This window comes from Eschrichtius robustus, chromosome 4 (assembly GCF_028021215.1).
Source record: "Eschrichtius robustus isolate mEscRob2 chromosome 4, mEscRob2.pri, whole genome shotgun sequence".
NCBI classification, from domain to species: Eukaryota; Metazoa; Chordata; class Mammalia; order Artiodactyla; family Eschrichtiidae; genus Eschrichtius; species Eschrichtius robustus.
Genome location: NC_090827.1, coordinates 50,654,846 through 50,674,082, shown reverse-complemented (window position 1 = coordinate 50,674,082; position 19,237 = coordinate 50,654,846). Strand labels below are relative to the sequence as shown.

At 37.8% G+C, this 19,237-nt stretch overlaps 1 protein-coding gene across 6 annotated transcripts in view; it reads left to right on the top strand.

The window, feature by feature from the left end:
• The window catches only part of ARHGAP24 (Rho GTPase activating protein 24), a 514,100-nt gene that overhangs the window by 432,025 nt on the left and 62,838 nt on the right, over window positions 1–19,237 (top strand). For 5 of the 6 annotated variants that reach the window (XM_068542699.1, XM_068542700.1, XM_068542698.1 and 2 more), the window contains one exon: window positions 4,485–4,607. In XM_068542699.1, coding sequence (XP_068398800.1) covers window positions 4,485–4,607 — 123 coding nt within the window. Of the gene's footprint in view, window positions 1–4,484; window positions 4,608–10,875; window positions 11,679–19,237 lie in introns of those variants that run through there. The other variant, XM_068542701.1, reaches the window with a different exon arrangement.

The window sequence follows — 19,237 nt, the reverse complement described above, 5'->3', positions numbered from 1 at the left end:
TTCACTGTATAGCTTTAAAATATGATACACATCTTTATATGATACACATATAATACTTCACTTCTGATTAATTGTTTTGCTTTTTAGTTCATAATTTTGACAATTTACAATTATTTTTTTCCAAGGAAAAAAAATCTACTTAGGTGACTATTTTTGGAAATTTCCACACAATAAATTCAGTAAAATATTTTTAAAAATATATTCGTTAAGAAAAATAGCAGTCTATTTCACTGAGAAAGTCCTAGTTACGTGACGTAGCCTGTACTTTGAGCAGCACTGGTCTCCTGTCCCAAATCTTCCCTTGGGAATGTACTCAGAAATGTATTTGGGGAAAGAGGGAGAAGAGGTTGTAGGTAAATTAGTGAGAATTCAAAACCAAACAATTTTAAGCAACACTGAGTGAAGTTAGCAATAATTATCTTCCAGCTCACCTTGGCTTTTTATTGATTAGTGCTTTCATGACCATACAGTTCTTATCATTTGTTCTTTTCAATAATTTTTTTTTGCTGATAAAATAACACATGTTAGAACATCTGGAATAATGCATGCATTATAAAACAACACATGGTTGAACATCTGGAAAATACAGAAAAGTACCAAAGGAGAGCAAAATAATTTCTAATCCTAGCATTCACAGTAATCATTGTTAGAATTATTGTGTTTTTCAACCTAGTATCTTATTTATCTGACTTTTTACCTATATGAAAATAGAGATATCATATATATAAAATCTGTATATTTCCTTGTGTATAATAAAAGCTCATATTAATAAATATTCTTCAAAATCCTATTGTAGTGATTGCATCATAAGGAATATTATCCATACTCCTATAAGCAATGAGCATGTATATCTTAGCATACCATTACCAATATTTCTCCTAAATATTTAAAAATCTTTGCAAAGCTTTTCATCAAAAATATGATTATCTTTTAAATTACTATTTTGTAATTATAAGAGGAGTTGAAATTTTCATATGCTAAATATTTGTATTTCTTTTTTGAATTAACTGTGCATCTACTTTAATGTAGATTTCTTTAACCTATTCTTAAATTTTACATTAAGCTTTTTCTTAATCTATTAAGTTCACTAAGCTTTTCTTAATCTACTTTTTAATTTTTGCAAAAGTTAATCATGCCATATAATTTATTTCACAGAATTTATTTTATTTCTGGGAAGGAAAAAATTCATATCAAATGCAAATATACAGAAGATCCCAATGAAACGTACACATACTTTCAATTACATATAAACAAATAAAATCGAATGATGTGACCTACTTGGCTAACTTAAAATCACAGACGCTTGAAGTGTTGGTACCCTAGCACCAAAGCATTGCTACCAACCCGAGCTAACATCTAGAAGGTGTATACAATTTACTGATACATTGTGTCTTTTAAAATGTGTGCAAATCCACTATCATCTAAAGTAGTATTAAAAATAAAAATAACACTGCATAGATATTTATGTTCGAGCAGAAATTAAGAATGGAGAATGTATACTGGTTATAATATATATATACTTATATACACATATATGTGGATTGAAGATGACTATGATACTTTCACTCCAGTGATAATTACATCTTAAGGTTGCTTTTTTAAATTTCACCTTTGGAAAGAATTTTAGATTCACAAATAGGTAAATGGAACATTAAGCCCCGTAAAAGATTAACAAACAGAGTGAAACTTGATCCACGTGGTTGAAAGTCAATATTGAGTTTATTCATTTATCAAATTATACATTTAATAAATTGTTTTTGAGCCCCTTCAATTGCAAGACTCAATACCAGACTCTCAGAACTGAAGGATTATGAATTAGAACAAATGGCTTCTCCAGTTAGAAATCATGTAACCTTAGTATGGAGAATTTAGTTCATATCTATATAAATGTCTCCAATTGTTTTAATCACATTCTTAGCAATGAGTCTATTATTTCCACTGAGACTCATAAAAAAAGTTTTTCTAAATCTTCTCCCTGTCTTTTGCTAATTCACTGAGGAATCAAGATCTATATCAATGGATGAAATTCACAGATGAGAATTTCATATCTGTGATTGGCAGTCGAAATGAGATTCAGGGGTCAGACACACAGCATCATTGGCTTTCAGGCAGAAACACACTCCAGTGGCTGTCACTCACTCTCATTACTAGGACTGTTTCTGCTGGGGCTGGGAGTGACACAGCAGGATATGACTGTCTGAATTGCTAAGCAATCTCCAGGCAAAGACAATAATTAAAATATTCTGATTTCAAAATGGTAATGTTTTACAGGTGGATCAGAAAACAATAAATTTTAGTACTGTGCCACGCCAAGCAAAGCATCTTTTTCTTTGGTCGTTTATTTCTTTCTGCGACTTATATGTCATACAGCCATGTATATGCAAGTTAATGTGTGGCAAATTTTCCTACATTCACAGTATACAACTTTAATGTGCATTGTTATGTATCAAAGAAAGACAGCCTTCTATAAAAACTCCTGTGTATGTGTATTATTGACTAATTGTTCCCAAGCACTCACTAGCATACTACACTAATTGTATGTCTCTGAGGTCAAATTAAATGTAATATGCCCTTTTTGCATTTGTAGATGTGGGAGGCAGTTAAATGAGACTGAATTAATATTTACAGAATTTCTCTTTTAGCCTAACACAGTGCTAGTATATTAACTTCATTTCATTTATTTCTCACAAAAATTTACTAGATAGGGATTATTAGTTCTAAAGCATGACTAAAGATACTGAGTTTCCAGAAGTTATGTGCTTTCCCAGAAGTTAAACAGCTAATATAATATGGAATTGAGATTTCAGCAGGGTTTTCTCTGATTTTCTGAGCCTATGCTTTTTCAGACATAAATTGCTTAAAGTGATGATTGACCTAGGCTAGACCTAGAGGTGTAAGAAGGTCATTGTTTCCCAAATAGTGATAGTTCTCTTTAAGGTGAGAAGGCTCATCTTGTTTATTCAAGAGATCTGTAAACATTAGGGAACTGATTTGATGGCATCCCTCACCCACGCCACCCCCAAATTCAGTTGTATTGAAATGTAAAACACTAATCCTGGCTGTTCAGCTGGTTGGCTTAAAGTTATTTCACTTCTCTGACCTCGCACCTGTTCTGTTAATTTGCATCAATGCTAGAAGAGTTGTATTCCTCAACCTAGGACATTTGTATAAAATTCGGAGATCACAAACTCAAATGCCTAGAGTTTTCAGAGCTTTGTGAATGAGATTGGATGTGAAAGAATAGGAAGTGCGGGGCCTGTTGGAGGCTGCATGCTCCTCACAAAGGAGATTGTTTTTGAGCCCCTTCAGTTGCAACTTGCGGTACCTGGCCCTCAGAACTAACTGAAGGGTTGTGAATTAGAACAGTTGGCATCTGTTCTGATCCACTTAAAAACAAACAACGACAATGTGTTAGACAAACAAAATACTTCGATATGAATTAATCCAACCCAAGGCTGCAAGTTTACAGCACTTAGTGAAAATTAAATTGTTCGTAGATGATTTGAGCACCTTAGCAGTCAGTATAATGCTGAAATATTATCAGAATTCAGTTAAATAATACTTAATGGTCCATTTTCTTAATTATTCCTTCTGTGAACCACACTAGTTTTTTCAAAGAGAATGAAGCAGTGCAGTCACTGATACTTGTTTTCAGAAATGCTCCTTTAAGCATAAAAATGCTTTATAGATCTCCAGCATTTCAAAGTTGATTTTAGAGATTATAAAGGTTTTAAAGTGTATGAGTTGTTTTCGGCCAGTGTGGGGGTGGGGAGGGGGGGAGATAAGAGAAAACAGCAAGCAAGGAGGTACTGCTGGGGTTTCCTAAAGCTAACCCTTAGGTGGCAGGGCCATCTGGGGTGTTAATTTGGCCGTTGAGACTGGCCAGGCTTGTGTCTTCTTCTTCTGCGTGTCCCCCTGAAGGTATGATCTGGGGGAAGAGGCTCCCCTTCCAGGACAGAGCGCAGAGGAGGACCTCTGGGGCAGATCCTCACACGTGGCTCTTTTCCCTTTCCTGGGACTCGTACTCAACCATGATGTGCCCGTTGGCCTCACTGTGTGCGCTGAGCAGACTCAGACTGTTCTGCGCTTGCTTGGAATGAAAACTCAGGCTCTGTGGACCACTTCTCCATCTTTCATTTTGCTTTTGCTATTTTTCCCTATTCAGCAGCACAGTGTGAATAGATTGGATTATGAGTTAATACAGGCCTATGGGTTGTTACTAGGACAAAAAGCTAGGCTTTGTTTGGGGAATGACATTTGTTTGCTGGCTTTCTCTTGGAAACATGAGAGCCTTTCCCTTCTAAGCAGATTTTTTTTTTTTTCCCCATGCTGAAACCATGGTAAATATTTCTGATTCATTGGGTAGAACCTAGTGCTAGCTGCATTAGGTACAGTTTATGTTTCGGGGATTCACTAGGAGGCTGCTGATGGGGAATCTTCGGCTGAGCCCACACTCATGTGTTAATGTTCCTGTCTTCTTACAGGAAGCGATCGAGATCGGATGACAGCAAATCATGAGAGCTACCTCCTTATGGCGAGCACCCAGAATGATATGGAAGACTGGGTCAAGTCCATCCGCCGAGTCATATGGGGACCGTTTGGAGGAGGTGAGTGTATTTTAAAATCATGGTAAAACAGAAAGGCCAAAACTGTTCATCCTTTCCCCCAGCCCGTGTCACTATCAGCACCTACTTTCAAATGGATGAATGTTAAAATAAATAGTAAGCTACTAATTTATTTGTAGACACATATCTAAGTAACTCCTAGAAGTTCAATGTAGATCTAATATCATTAATAACCAAACTTCTTCCACGAATATTTTGAATTATAAAAAGGGATAATATTTTTCTTTTATCTTGGATGTTCCATTTTACTAATAATACATAGTTGTGAGCCTCATATCATAAATGTAGGTTAGTTAATAACCTGTAGATACAGGGCAAAAAAACATTTTGACTATTAGTTTTGGAAGAGATTTCAGCCCCCAGATGCTCAGTGGTATCAAAGAGGAGTGGTAAAGCATTGGATGAAAATATGCTGGTAATCAGAGTGACAAAAAAAAAAAAGCTTTGCAACTTTGCAATCAGGAAAGTATTTGTGGATTTGATAATAAGTTTCTTTTAAAATTCTTAGCTAATACAGTGTAGAGAATATATCATGTGAAGAATAAGCTACATGGTGCTATGAATAGAGCTAAAAGGAAGAAGGAAGGACAAAAGATGTGAACTTTTCTATCAAGTAATATAGAGTGATATAAACAGAAAACATATTTAAAGAAAAAATCCAATAAATGGAACCAAATAGGTAAGGACCCCAAAATATTCATCTATAACCAACATACATTTCCAAGAATGTAAAGCCTAGTTATTTTATGTTGATGTAGTTAAAATAAATGATATAAATCAAATTCATATTTATTAAAGCAATTAGAACTTTCATATTTATTTTATCTTCTCTTTTGTGTATTGTCAGCCCCCTGAATTCAGAAGTGAATTTTTTTCCCCTTAACATATCAGATGCTTCTTAAGCTGACTGACCTCTTTACATTTTAGAATAACTTCAAAAGCATAGTTTAAAAAGTTGAAAAGTTAAGTTAGAGGTAAAATAGTAAAGATTCATGGAAGGCATGTTGATATTTTACAAAAGTAGTGGTACATGTCTGCAAACTGTCTGTCCTTTAGCAGGATCTCCTCTTGGGGGAGGGGGAGGTTTCTAACCAGGGTGACCATTCATCCCAGTTTGCCTGGTAACAGTGTAGTTTACTACTGTTGTCCCAGGCTAATTATTGACAGTGCTACCTCTCACTCTCATGGTGTTCTAGTTTGGGCGACAACTTGTATGGTCACCCTATTCACTTACTGAAATGGCTAGTAAGTGACTTCAAAATGTTTGAAGAGGCTGGTGGGCTGAGATCCCATCCCAGTGCCTTAGCAGAGGGATCTTCATGACTATTCATGAGAGATACATACTCAGCTGCAGGAGGTCTTCTGCTACCTTCAGGGTCAAGGATTTATGGGGAAGCCTAAGTATATGTCTTTTCAAATTTCCTGTTTCCCCTCCATTATCAGGTTTCTGAGGCTCCTGAGTTCAGGAAGATTCTTAATATGTGCTGAAAGTGGTACTTTGTTGAAGGATTATTTCTATCAAGGATTGTTTTCTCCCATTCCTCCTCTTCCATCTGTCCTTTTCTCAAGAAAAATGAATGAGATCCAGTTTACTTCACCAAATCAGTGGCCACAGGAAGTGCTATCAGCCCAGGAGTATCACAAGTGATCCTAGTGGGATCTATGTATTAATCTTCAAATTTATGAACCTGGAAGGAATACTCTAGTAGCTGATTGGTTTGTATATTTTATCCTGCAGAATGTGCTTCAGGGATTTTGCAAATGCCTGATTCAAATTTACTTTTAAAGAGATATATTTTAGCATAGAGCACTTACAACAGAAACAATACTCTGAAGAATAAATCTTCTCCTGCCCTCTTTGTTTTAATTGAAGAGTGTTAATGAGAATGTAAGGCAAGCTCTTAAAGTACTCATTCAATTTGCAAGAAATCTTTTGTGATTCATCTGAACATCGGAATTTCCTAAAGTTGTTAGAGAACACACAACCAAACCCAATGCTGACCCTGATAGAAAATTGCAAACGTCACCCATAATCTCATGTTTCAAATGTTTGTATTAATATAGCCCCTCTATACTTACTGATTGAATTTTTTAAAAATGTTACAAATTTGAGTTGTAAACAATAAATTTATATGACTGAGAAACCTTTTATTTATCTTATGTATTGGGGTTCCACTTAGTATTTCATTGAAAATAAGTTTTTCACCAATTAATAATATTTTACTTTATTTTTATTTATTTTTTTAACATCTTTATTGGAGTATAATTGCTTTACAATGGTGTGTTAGTTTCTGCTTTATAACAAAGTGAATCAGCTATACATATACATACGTCTCCTTATCTCCTCCCTCTTGCGTCTCCATCTCTCCCACCCTCTCTCTCCCACCCCTCTAGGTGGTCACAAAGCACCAAGCTGATCTCCCTGTGCTATGCGGCTGCTTCCCACTAGCTATCGATTTTACATTTGGTAGTGTATATATGTCCATGCCACTCTCTCTTTGTCCCAGCTTACCCTTCCCCCTCCCCAAGGATATTTTAAAACCACTTTATTAGTTCAGCCTCACATTTTGTAGATTAGGTCATTAAGACCCGGAGAGAATGAATGACTTGCCAAGTGTCATACTGTGAGTAACATAAGTAGGAAGAAAACGCATGTGTTTTCACTGTGAGCTTCTTCCTGCTTTATTGCACAATAGCTGATCTATTACTTCTACTGTAGTAGTGAAAAACCCACAATTACAAGTCCATGCCTTATTGATAGTATATTCTTCAGTATATGAAAAAGAAAAGTGTTTAAAAGTTGATAAGTAGGATGAATATAGTTGAGTCCTTCAAAAATATCTGAATTAATACCATCAAGAAAGTGAAAAGACAACCCATAGAATGGGAGGAAAGTATGTCCAGATCATATGTCTGATTTTGGACTTCTACCCAGAATATGTAAATAACTCTAACAACTGAAAAATAAAGGCAAATCAAAATTTTGACCCAATTAGAATCAATTTAAAAATGGGCAAAGAATCTGAATAAGCATTTCTGTAAGGAAAATATACAAATGGCCAATAAGCACATGAAAAGATGCTCAGCATTATTAGCCATCAGGGAAATACAAATCAAAAGCACAGTGAGATACCATTTCTTTCATACACACTAGGATTGCTAGAATCAAAAAGTTCCATAATAACAAGTATTGGCAAGGATGTGGAGAAATTGAAACCCCCCCCCATATTGCTAATGGGAATTTTAAATGTAGCTGTTTTAGAAAACAGTCTGACAGTTCCTCAGATGATTAAACATAGAGCTACCATATGACCCAACATTTGCACTTTTAGGTATATACCCAAGAGAAATGAAAAATGTATGTCCACACAGAAACTTGCACATCAATATTTATAGCAGCATTATTCCTAAATGCCAATAAGTAGAAACACCCAAATGTCCATCAATGGACAAATAGATACACAGAAAGTGGTATATTCATACAATGGATTGTTCAGCCATAAAAAGAATGAGGTACTGACGCATGCTACAACGTGAATGAACGTTGAAAACATTGTGCTAGATGGAAGAAGCCAGTCAGAAAAGACGATATATATATATATCGTTCTATTTATAAGAAAGTACAGAACAGAGAAATCCATAGAGACAGAAAGTAGATTTGTGATTGCTTAGGGCTGGGATGGGGAAATAAGGAGATTGCAGTGTGTTGGTAGCCAAAACATAGGAGATCTCTTTTTTAGGTGATAAAATGTTTTAAAATTAACTGTGATGACTGTTGCATATATCTGAGTATATTAAAAACTATTGAATTGTACACTTTAAACAGGAGAATTCTATGATATATGAATTATATCACAGTAAAGCTGCTAAAAAACTACTGAATTGTCATAATTGCTTTTCATTAGAGAATACATTTCCCCTTCCTATCTTAGTCATAGAATCCAAGACAGTTAATCCTAAATAAAAACCTATTGGCTTCCAACCTCCTTCTCGCTGCTCAAAGATTGTTGTGGTTGTTGATTAAATGGCATCTGTAAAGACATTTGGAAGGTGACTTTTCATCCTGATTTATCAAGTTCTGTATACCACCTCTGGATACATTTTAAATGTGTTTATTGTAAAGAGGGCATTTCATTGTCTATATTGCAGTTCTACAACCTGTGTTTCTAAATAGTTAAAGTTTTTCATGAGGCACTGAAGCTTATCCAGGTTGTTTATACATGTAAAATAGTCCCTGTTTACCATTTCAATATTAGACATTTGATTAAAACATAGGTGACACCTGAGGAGTTTGCTTAGTTTTTCAATATTTAGAAATTAAAAACTGTTAAGAGAAATCATAAAATATAAGGCTTTGATATTTCTTTTTATGAAAAAAACCAAAGTTACTACAAATACTCAGATGAAGGAGGGGAACCATGGGAAATGCAAAATATAGACATCCTCTCTTAACAACCAAGCCTGATAACTTAGTTCAGTATTGAATCTAGATACCTCAACTTTCTTTTGTCTGATTAACCCCCCTGTAAACAGATGCTTCCCTATTAATGATGCTGAGAAGCACATGGTTTCTGCTTAAAAGCGAAATCCAGAAGTTGGGATGTCAAAACATGTATTTAACTTTGGAAAAGTTTAGGGTTCTGTTTTTGTTTGTTTTGGTTTTTCTTGTCTTTTTCCCTGGGCTTCTGTTCGATTGTTTTTGAGGCAATGTATATGGAAGTACCCAGCCTGGGATCTGGGGAGGATGAAAATTCATTAATTGTTCATTAGATCTGAGGGCGGAGCCTAACTTTAGCTACTAACAAAATCAGGTCCTTCCTGTATATTTCTGTCTCCTTATGAAAAGACTTGAGTCAGAGACTTACCAAGGCAGTAAAAATACTGAATGTGAATAATCCTCATGATGAGTAATTAGCACATGGGCAAGCAGTGGTTAATTAAGAAGCTATGTGCTCTTGCCTGTGACACAGACCACTGTGTGATCTGTGGTAAGTGATATTACCCCCTCACCTTTAGGTTCCTCACTTGTGAAATAACATTGGACAAAACTCTTTTAACTAAGATTCATTCCAACTCCAAAGTCCTGCGATCACGTGTGTTCCCTCCATACCAATGCTCAGAGAAGTGATGTTTTCAGTGGGCCAAGGTGCCTCTCGTCCAGCACTGCCACTGTCTTGGTGGGACTGAGTTCCCACCAAGTTCACAGTTCCTTATTTTCCTAGCAGCCTGCTGTGACACAGAAGGCAAAAACAATGGTCGAACCATGGAGCAGAAATAATAATGATTCCCTCGGTGACAAAATTTTACCTACCTGGGCGTGCTAGTCAGAGTAATGATGTTTCTAAAGGGAGTATCTTTTTAATACTCTTCACAGCTTTTTTTAATGCTCCTGCTAAATAGCTAGGAAGGTACCCAGAGGCCTTAGGGGTCAGTTGGGGTTAAAGCACTAGCATTCCAAATGTGCTCATGGAGCAGCCAGGTGGATGAATGATTAACCCAGTAAGTAAATTGTTCAGTGACTGGGACCAAGGGGGTTGGTAGACGTAGGGGCTGGAGTGCAGCGGGTGCATGCACGATCAGGGGAGAAGATGAAAGCAGGATTGGTTCGAAAACCATAGCCAGGCAAATACATACGTATAAAAACATATAAACACACACACATATGAGTTAACTTGTTTTGTGATTACACCTGCAGAATCTTTGCTGCTAAATTTTGAACAGTTTTCTATTTCACACACATACAAATACACACATAATGTTTTAACGATATGCACATTGACATCAGCACTCACAGATAGATTCAGTTGCAAAGTATCTGAAAAAAAAAAAATCTTGTATAGGAAGAGAATAAATGCAGAAAGGAAGGGGCAAAAGTTGACCCCCTCGGGGCTGGTTTGGGGCTGTTTGGTTTCTGGAGGGACTGAGGCAGCCAGCTGTAAAGGTATGTACAAGACCAGAGCCGGCAGGGGAGTCACTGCAAAGGCAAAGGAAGAAACAAGGGGTTCAGGCGGCCGCGGGGCACTCTCCCTGCTCCCCTCACACTGTTGTGACTGCACCTGCTGCATGTGACCGGCGGGCACTGAAGGCAGCCGCAGCCGCAGCGTGGTGACGAGGCAGCTGCAGCCCTGCCAGCTCCCGCCCAGCTCTCATTGAGAAAAGGGGAGCAGGAGCAGGGCTAGCGGGGGAGAAGCTCCCTGCAGAGCTGCTTCCTACACGGATCCGAGGAGGAGCCTCTCCCGGAACGGGCACTGGACTGTTCTGACGTGGCGATTCCCTCGGGAGCCCCGGGAGTTTGAAGACAGAAGGGAGAAGCCCGCAGAGAGCATCAAAGGCTGAGGGGTGCTATAAAAGGAACAGGGGAGTTCTTTGAAAAGAATCTGTCATGCACCGAAATGCTTTCTGGAGAAGGTGCCATTATTTGCCTCCCCTTTTGCTCAGATAAAAGGAGCCAGCAAGGACAGTACTGAAGTATCCCTCAGGGGCCTTTTGGTCATTGTTCCTCTTTCCCCTGCTCACGGCTATTTGCTGACCTTTCCAGAGAATCTCAGTCCCCCCAGTTCCAGCTGAGAAGACAGTTCTTAATAAAAAAAAAAAAAAAGAAAAGAAAATTCTGCTGTTGGAATAGGAGGTGCCGCTTGCTTGCTGTGGTTCTTTTTGCTGTGACATTTTGGAATGTCTGCAGAAACAAAAAAAAATAATTAAAAAAACCTCAAAAACTCCGGGGATTAGGCAAGAAAAAAGGAAATTTTTGCCAAAAAGAAGTAAATGAGAGGTGGTAACTTATCCCCGATCCAGGACCTGCATGATCAAAATCTTCAAGTTCTAGGAAACAGCACTTCAACAAATAAACAAACATGAGGAGTAGCTGTGGGATCCCGATATCACACACAGGCAGGTTTTAAAGGGAGCCAGAAACGGGTTCAGAATTTTGGGGCTGTATGATGCCTGAAGACCGAACTGCTGGGGGGCGCCCCTCAGGTGCCTTGGCGTCTACTCCTTTCATTCCTAAAACTACATACAGAAGAATTAAACGGTGTTTTAGTTTTCGGAAAGGTAGGTACATAATATGTTCATGTCCTTTTAAAATATCTTTCTGATACTTTAAGGTCAGTTTACGCTCAGATAAAGTGGGAGTTTGGAAACCAAGAGCTTAAAACTGTACAAGAATGGTTTACGTGTGGTTTTGCTTGTCTATACTTATTTCTCGAGGCTCCTATTGATCTGTTTATTACTGTCTGTGAATGGGCCAGGTGGGCGGGGCTTAAAGAACGGTGGTCCTAAAGGGATCACCTTGACTGCTGGAGAGCAAACGAGCTGGCCGGACCATGCCGAGGGGAGGGGCCGAGACTACCTTGGGCTGTTCCCAGACTCAAATCAAGCAGCCATGTTGTTCACCCCTTGAACGGAGTCACTGTTCTGTGCTCCCATCACATCGGTTTGGTTCTGGCTGCCTGCGCTTGCCTCCCCTCCCCTACTGAGAAAATTGTAATAATCAGATTATCTGTAGTGACCCCTTTTCAGGAGGCTTTGAACCCTATTGATTAACACTGATAAGAAATAGGAGTCACCTTGACTTTCCAAATATATCATAAGGTGGCATTGGGAGAGGGCAAAGATATGAAGAATCAGGAACAAGGGGTGGGAAAATAAGTTTAGGATCAATAAAAGAAACTAAGTATTTCAGAATTGATTTGTGCAGGGGGAGTTAAAGGGTACAACATAGGTAAAATGAAGTATTTCTATAAAATGTTTCTGTATCAACATATTTTAAAATGTCCTTTTGTTTTAAAATGGGAATAATTAAATCAAATGATTATTTAAATTGGAACTAGGTAATTATAATTTTAAAGTCACGTACTGTAACCTAATAATTTAATCAGGAGCTGACTTGAGTCCCATCTAAGGTTGTTCTTTCTCCCTTTTTTCTTTAATTTGCCACCTATTAATCAACATGCTCTATCTAGTAATCAACAAAAAATAGAAGAGAAGAAAAACCGTATATTTAAAGCAAGATATAGTGGGAACTTTTTAAAACTAAACCTTGTTCCTTCTGAGTCTTTTCCTTTGAGCAGTTAATATCTGGCTATGATCATTATCATATATTATAAGCAAGGAATTATCATATATTATAAGCAAGGAATTCGGGTGTTAATTTATATTCCTCTCTCATCCACAAAGGTAATTGAATGAGAGATACGTGTCTCATATTTTATAGATCTTTAGAGATTTCATGGTTACTGTAAGATTGCATCACTGATAGAGAAATTGGCAATGAGAGAAACTGAGAAAGGCTAGGGATTAATTGCTTAAAGGACATCCCCTCTTCTGGTTCCCCCACCACTCAGCAACTAAATTGGGTTTATCCAAACATGTAGAGAAGGTCTACTTTTCTAGGTTATTACTGCTCATTTGTAACATGAAATGTTCTGGGGACAATTCATTTATCTTCGAAATGCAGAGCAAAGTGTTTTTTACGTTTTCCACCTTCTCTCCTCCCATATTGGAATATAGCATGTCTTCGAGAATCCTGACTAACAGTGCTGTTCGTTATGTCCTCTTCCCTCTCTCCTTAAATATCAATGAGGGAAGGCAGTGCTGCAAAAAAAAAAAAAAAAAAAAAAAGAAGAAGAAGAAAATTCCCATGGGTTGGCAAATTGCAACCAGAGAGTGGGGAACAGCTTCCGTCTATCATCTCCTGTAGGCTATTTTTAAACTATTGTCCTTGCCTCTGCAAAGTCTTAGTAATCTGAAGAATGTTCAGCATTTGAGTCAAGGATTAACAGATTTTTATTTTACAAAGCTGCATTCTGGTTACCGTCAGAACCGTGAAGGAGAGGAGGCGCAGGGGGCATTCAGCTGTGTTAAGTTCCCTCTCCCCTTCTGTGGAGCCGCCGCCTCATACCAGCCTCTCCCAGGTCATGGGCTGCTCAACCACAGTTAGGCAGTGAGGCTCTGGGAAGGAAGGCGCCGGGCTGAGGCTGGGCTGCGAGGCTGTTTCTGTGCCTCACTAGCCGATTCTCTTCAGCGGCGGTGTGAAGCCCAGGGTGTTAGATCTTTATTCAAGGTCCTGCACTGAAAAGAAGGAACTTTTCTTTCAATCCCGGATTCCCAAACCATGCTACCTTAAGAAGAGAGTGTCATTTTGTGCTTTGTTTAATCCCCTGGGTGCTCCAGGAGTTCCAGAAGTGGACAGGGGTTTCTGAGTTCCTCTCCCAAGCCTGTTGGAGAGCAACCACTGAAGTCCTTTCAATGAAAGCAAAACGGAGGGTGCAGGAAGCATGGAAAAGCACCCAGAAGTGAAAAATGGTAACGCGTCTGCTTTTCCTGATCCACATTTAACACATTTTTTACTACTGTTATGGGTCGGCTGACAGAAAAGGCAGCTCAGCACTTCAGAATGGCCCTCAGAATGAAGAGGGGAGCTCAGTTAAAGTTTCCAGAGGCCTGGTGGGATTGCAGCTTGCATGCTGTGCCTGTTGGAACTCACTGCTCTGAGTTCCTTTCTTTTACAGACCTCTTCTGTCCTTTACTGCCCCCTGTTTCTTTGTTTAGCTACTAATAAAGGTCTCCGGACATGTTTTCTCAGTGGTTTTAAAAATCTAGGCACTGTGAACCATCTATTAGCAGGACTCTGGGTAGAGTGGTGCTTTGGATTTATGTTCTGGTGAGATAAAGATTACAATGTGTTCTTTACCCTTTTGATTTTGAAACTATATGTTTTTTGCCTCCATAAGACTAATATGTAATATACAGAGCCTAACCAATCTTTTGATTACTTGGAAGTGCATAACACTTTGGGTCCTGATGTCAGTGTTAATTTCTAGTCAGAATGGTCTGGCTGGTTTAAGATTGTTGTGATCACAGAACATACTAAAGTAAAATTTTAAACCCTAACTTTATCTTGTCTTTTTCCTGAGTCGTGCTCTTCCTGGAGATAAAGCATCATTAATTCCCCAGTGCTTTTTTTCTTCCCCTAGACAGTAACTTAGTGGTCATGCCCCATTGCTTCTTCCTTCTTTATATACTTTCAGCTCCATTTCTATTTCCATCACCTTAGTTGTCTGTGCCTTTATGGCTTCATGCACACAAGGTACTTTAACCTTAGAAGTGGCTCTTCAAGACAGCATCCATCCTCACCTCTTTTCACCCCCAACATTGTTCACAAATTCCTGCAACACAGTTTTGTAAAGTGTCGTCCAGTTGGTATTCCTGAAACAGTACTAACAAGCAATGTTCCACGGCTTGGAAATTTTTCATGAGTCCCTATTGCTCCCAGGAGGATGTCCCGTTTCATGCAACTGTCAAGGGCTTCTAAGTAATTCCAACTATTTCCAATTCCCCAGACTATCCCCTCTTCCTCCCTGAACCCATCTCCTGTAACACCTCTTTGCTCTGTTCGGTGCCCCCTCTGCAGTGATGCTCTCTCTCCCCTGCAGTCTGTCCACAAGCCTTCTTGTCTTCATCAAGCCTTCTCTGTTCACCTGTTATACTCTTTACTCTATAGCCCCTATATTTCTTCTATGCTGCCACCTGGCCACCTCATCTTCATAGCTATTTTCAAGTGCTTTTATGCACATTTGTGATAAGAAATATATATTTGTATTTGTTTATTTCTTCTCAAAGTTAAGAATGGCAATAGGTCTATTCAATCCAGGATTCACGATCTATTGCAGGCTGGTGAAGTATAGTATTATTACCTATCTTTTTCTGCTAGTTCATAGACAGTAGTGAATTAAAATAGAATATCTTTACAGAGGTGGTGGATAACACCAGCATTTTCTTTAAAGTTAATTTAAAGTATTCTGATCTGTCCTCAGAACCTATTTTTCCCTATATATGCAGATGGTATGTTTTATAAGTGAAAATGTTAATACATTAAGTGATGTATTAACATAAAAAAGTTAAAGCATAAAAAAGTTAATGTTGTATATGTTGTAGTCACATTTATCAAAATTGATTTGTCCAACAGAATGCTACTATCCAAATCCATATAATTTTAAATGGTGCTATAAATGAGTAGCTCATTAATTCACATGTCAAAGTTTTACAGAGCATCTACCAAGTGATTTTGGGGGTGAGAAGGCAAACAAAACAAGTTTCCTGGAATCTATGAGTTCACAGATTCCTTGAGGATGAAGAAACATATAAAATAAGTAATTACTTAATCTGTAATAAGCACTACAACAAATTATATACGAAGTCTGAGGGGTTTATGAATAAAAGACTCACCATGGACTCATCTGGAAAGGCAGTGATTCATCTGAACTACATGAAATCAGATTTAGTCTTCGGAAGTTTATGGAAAGATATTTTCTCTTACATGATCCTAAAAGAGTAGTCAGCATCCCTATGGGGAAAAAATGTCTGAGTTGAATTAACATAACATAGTGGAAAAGGAAGGCTTTTAGAGTCATATAGACCTGTGTTTATACCCCAGATCTACCACTTTCTAGATATGTGACTTCAAGTCACCTAGCATCTCTGAGTCTATTTGTAGAAGGGAGATGTCCTTGTGGAATATTTGTGAGTGTCAAATAAGAAAATACATGTAAATTGCAAGGCTTGGTACCTGGATGTAAATGGTGAGTATAATTACTCTGCTGGTCTAAGACCAATGCTATTGGGTCACTATTATCACATTATTACACTTGCGTATTTTTTTCAGGCCTTTATTTTTCTCCCTCCTTCCCCAGTCTGACTACAAGGAGAGTCAAGATTTTACCATACATTCATTGGTTATTATAGATTCTGAGCTTCTTGAATTAAAAGTTTTCTATCCATAGAAGATTTGTTGACTGCTTAGAAAGTGCTAGTAACAGACTAAGCTTTGTAAGTAAGCTTTGGCTGTCTTTGTTTCTTAGTTCTGTACTAAATTGGATGTCTTTTATTTTTATTTGTCCATTTACCATGGGCAAATGTTCATTTTTAATTGAAAATTATTACAATCCTGGTGACACCGCGACTTACTCTGTTAGCAGGGTTGTAGTAAGCAGAAGGATAAGTAAAAGCAAATTCTCTATATGGCTTAGCATGTAATCTATGGCATGGAAGGGACAGGGAACTCTGAAAAATAACTGATAATAGAAAATTTAAGTAGTAACCGAGAAGTTATCTAACTTCTGCCTTTTTCATCAACAAATCAAAGACTTTTTTGTTTTCACGTTTATATAGGAATCAGTGCCACAACCTGAGAAGTCTTGATAAGTTTCATTTTACCTTGGAGTTAGTCATTTATTTCCTCTAATTGAGGAAGTGAAGTATTTTATTTTAATGCATGCATTAATTCTACAAATGTTTATGGAACACTCAATCCTTACCCACTTTGGTGTTAAGTTCCAGGAAGCAAGAGAGTTTACCTATGTGTCTTAATCCATTCAGGCTGCTGTAACAAAATGCCACAGACTGGGTAGCTTCTAAACAACAGGAATTTATTTCTCATGGTTCTGGAGGTTGAAAGACTGAGATCAGGCCAGCATGGTTGGGATCTGGTGAGAGCCCTCTTCTGGGTTGCAGACTGTATACTTCTTGTTGTATTCTCAAGGGGCTGAAAGGGAAGGAGTGAGAGAGCTCTCTGGGGTCCCTTTTATGAAGATACTAATCCCACTCATGAGGGCCCTGCCCTCACGACCCAATCACCTCTCAAAGTCCCTACCTCCTAAAACCATTACCATAGGCATTAGATTTTCAACATAGGAGTTTGGAAGGGACACAAACATTCAGACCGTGACACTATGGTAGACGGAGTATGAGCCTTGGAGTCTTTCATGTTCCCAGTTCAGTCCTTATGTCTGCAGTACTTTTGGAAATTTACCTAAACCTCCTTTAAGTCTATAGGATAAATATATAGTATAAACTGTTATCCAATATCATTTATAACAATAATAATAAATGTAAAATAATTGTTTTATTATAATAATTGTGAAAGTACAATCTTCTTTTGACTGGTGAGGGACTAGTCCAGTATGGATAGACATCTAAATAAACAATTACAAAGCAATATGTTAAGAAAGCAAAGAAGAAAATAGCAAGTTTTGTGTCTGGGATGGGGGTGAAGGAATATTAGTAAGGACTTAACACAGGAGATGATGTGAGTTGAATCTTGCAGGGTAAGTTTTCCGAGGCTGGCTCATGACAGCAGGACCTACCTTCTAGAAGGAGACGTGAAGATGTAATAAGTCATAATACATATAGGAAACAACAAATAGTTCAGTATAGTTATTGACTATGTTGTTTGTGAGGAAGCAGCAGTAATGAGCGTGGATAAGGCACAGTGCCTGGCACAGAAAGGGTGCTACCTAAACATTTGTACTTTGAATAGTGGATGAAGAGGCAGAGATCAGATTGTGGAGACTTTGTATTTCATGAAAAGGAGTTTGGTTGGCCAGGGGGCACCATGGGAAGAAATGAAGCAAAAGAGAGGCATAATCTGATTTAAATATTATGAAGATCACTGTGGCAGCACTTGCCTGGCTTGGGAACCCAGCTCTATAAAAGTCACTTAAGAAATATTGAGGATCGAGATTGAAAAGAGTATTCTTTAAGGAAAGAATTACGTAAGGTGTGAGAAGTGTCAGAAAGAAGAGTGAGATTGATAGTTTTAAAGGGAGTGAGCCATAAAGTAATGCAAAAACTAAATTTGGCTGTCAATGATTTGGCAACTAGGTAGTTATTGGTAATTATAGAAAAAGCTCTTTTAGTGGAATGATGGTGTCAGAGGCCACATTGTAATAGGTTGACAAGAAGATAGAAAGTGATGAAATGGAGCCAGTTATACTTAGTTGGGAATCAAGGAGCAGAGTGAATAAATACAAGGCACAGAGAGTCCAAAGATGTTTAGCTTTGTATTTATTTATCTTTTAGGATGGGTAGAATTTGAGTATATTTTTTAGATCACACTCAATAACGTCACAGGCTGCTTCTAGGTATTGAGTATGTAAATCACACGTAAAGGAGAAACCTCACAAATCCTGAAGATATTTAGATTTTCTTTATATTTTTTTCTCTCTCCTGTCTCTCCCTCCAGTTGAAACAGCCTCCCACAGATATAATAAAATTACCTGTGCGATTTACTTTCTCAGCCTAGTGGAAAGTCATGTCCTGAGTGATGCTTCATGACACCATCAATGTACTTCCAGGGGAAATATGCAGAAATTCCAAGGATGGTTTTGTTAGGGAATGTGAAACCTCTCTGAGAATTTAAATGGACATAGCTGCCACTGTTTACAAGGCTCACACCACAGGGAATATTCTTGTTAATAATCTACTAATCAATGTGTCCTTTTCTCCATGCTGCTAGCTGGGGATAGATCATGACCTTGTGCTTTTTTGTTAATTTTAAAATTTGAAGTTTCACTGCTCCCTCAAAGAAAAGTCTAACTAAAGCAGCTTTTAAAAAAGAATTACCCCCTACCTTTCTATACAAAAAAACATTCTCACACAGGAAGTTAACTCACCATCTACCTTTGTAAGTCAAAGATGTTTGGGACATTCTATTTCCAATGCTACAGAATGGGAAGTATACATCTAATCATTACCTAATTCTTTGCAAGACCAGATAAACAGCAGAAAATTACTATTTTTCCCACAGGAATTTCTAAGTATGTGTACATACT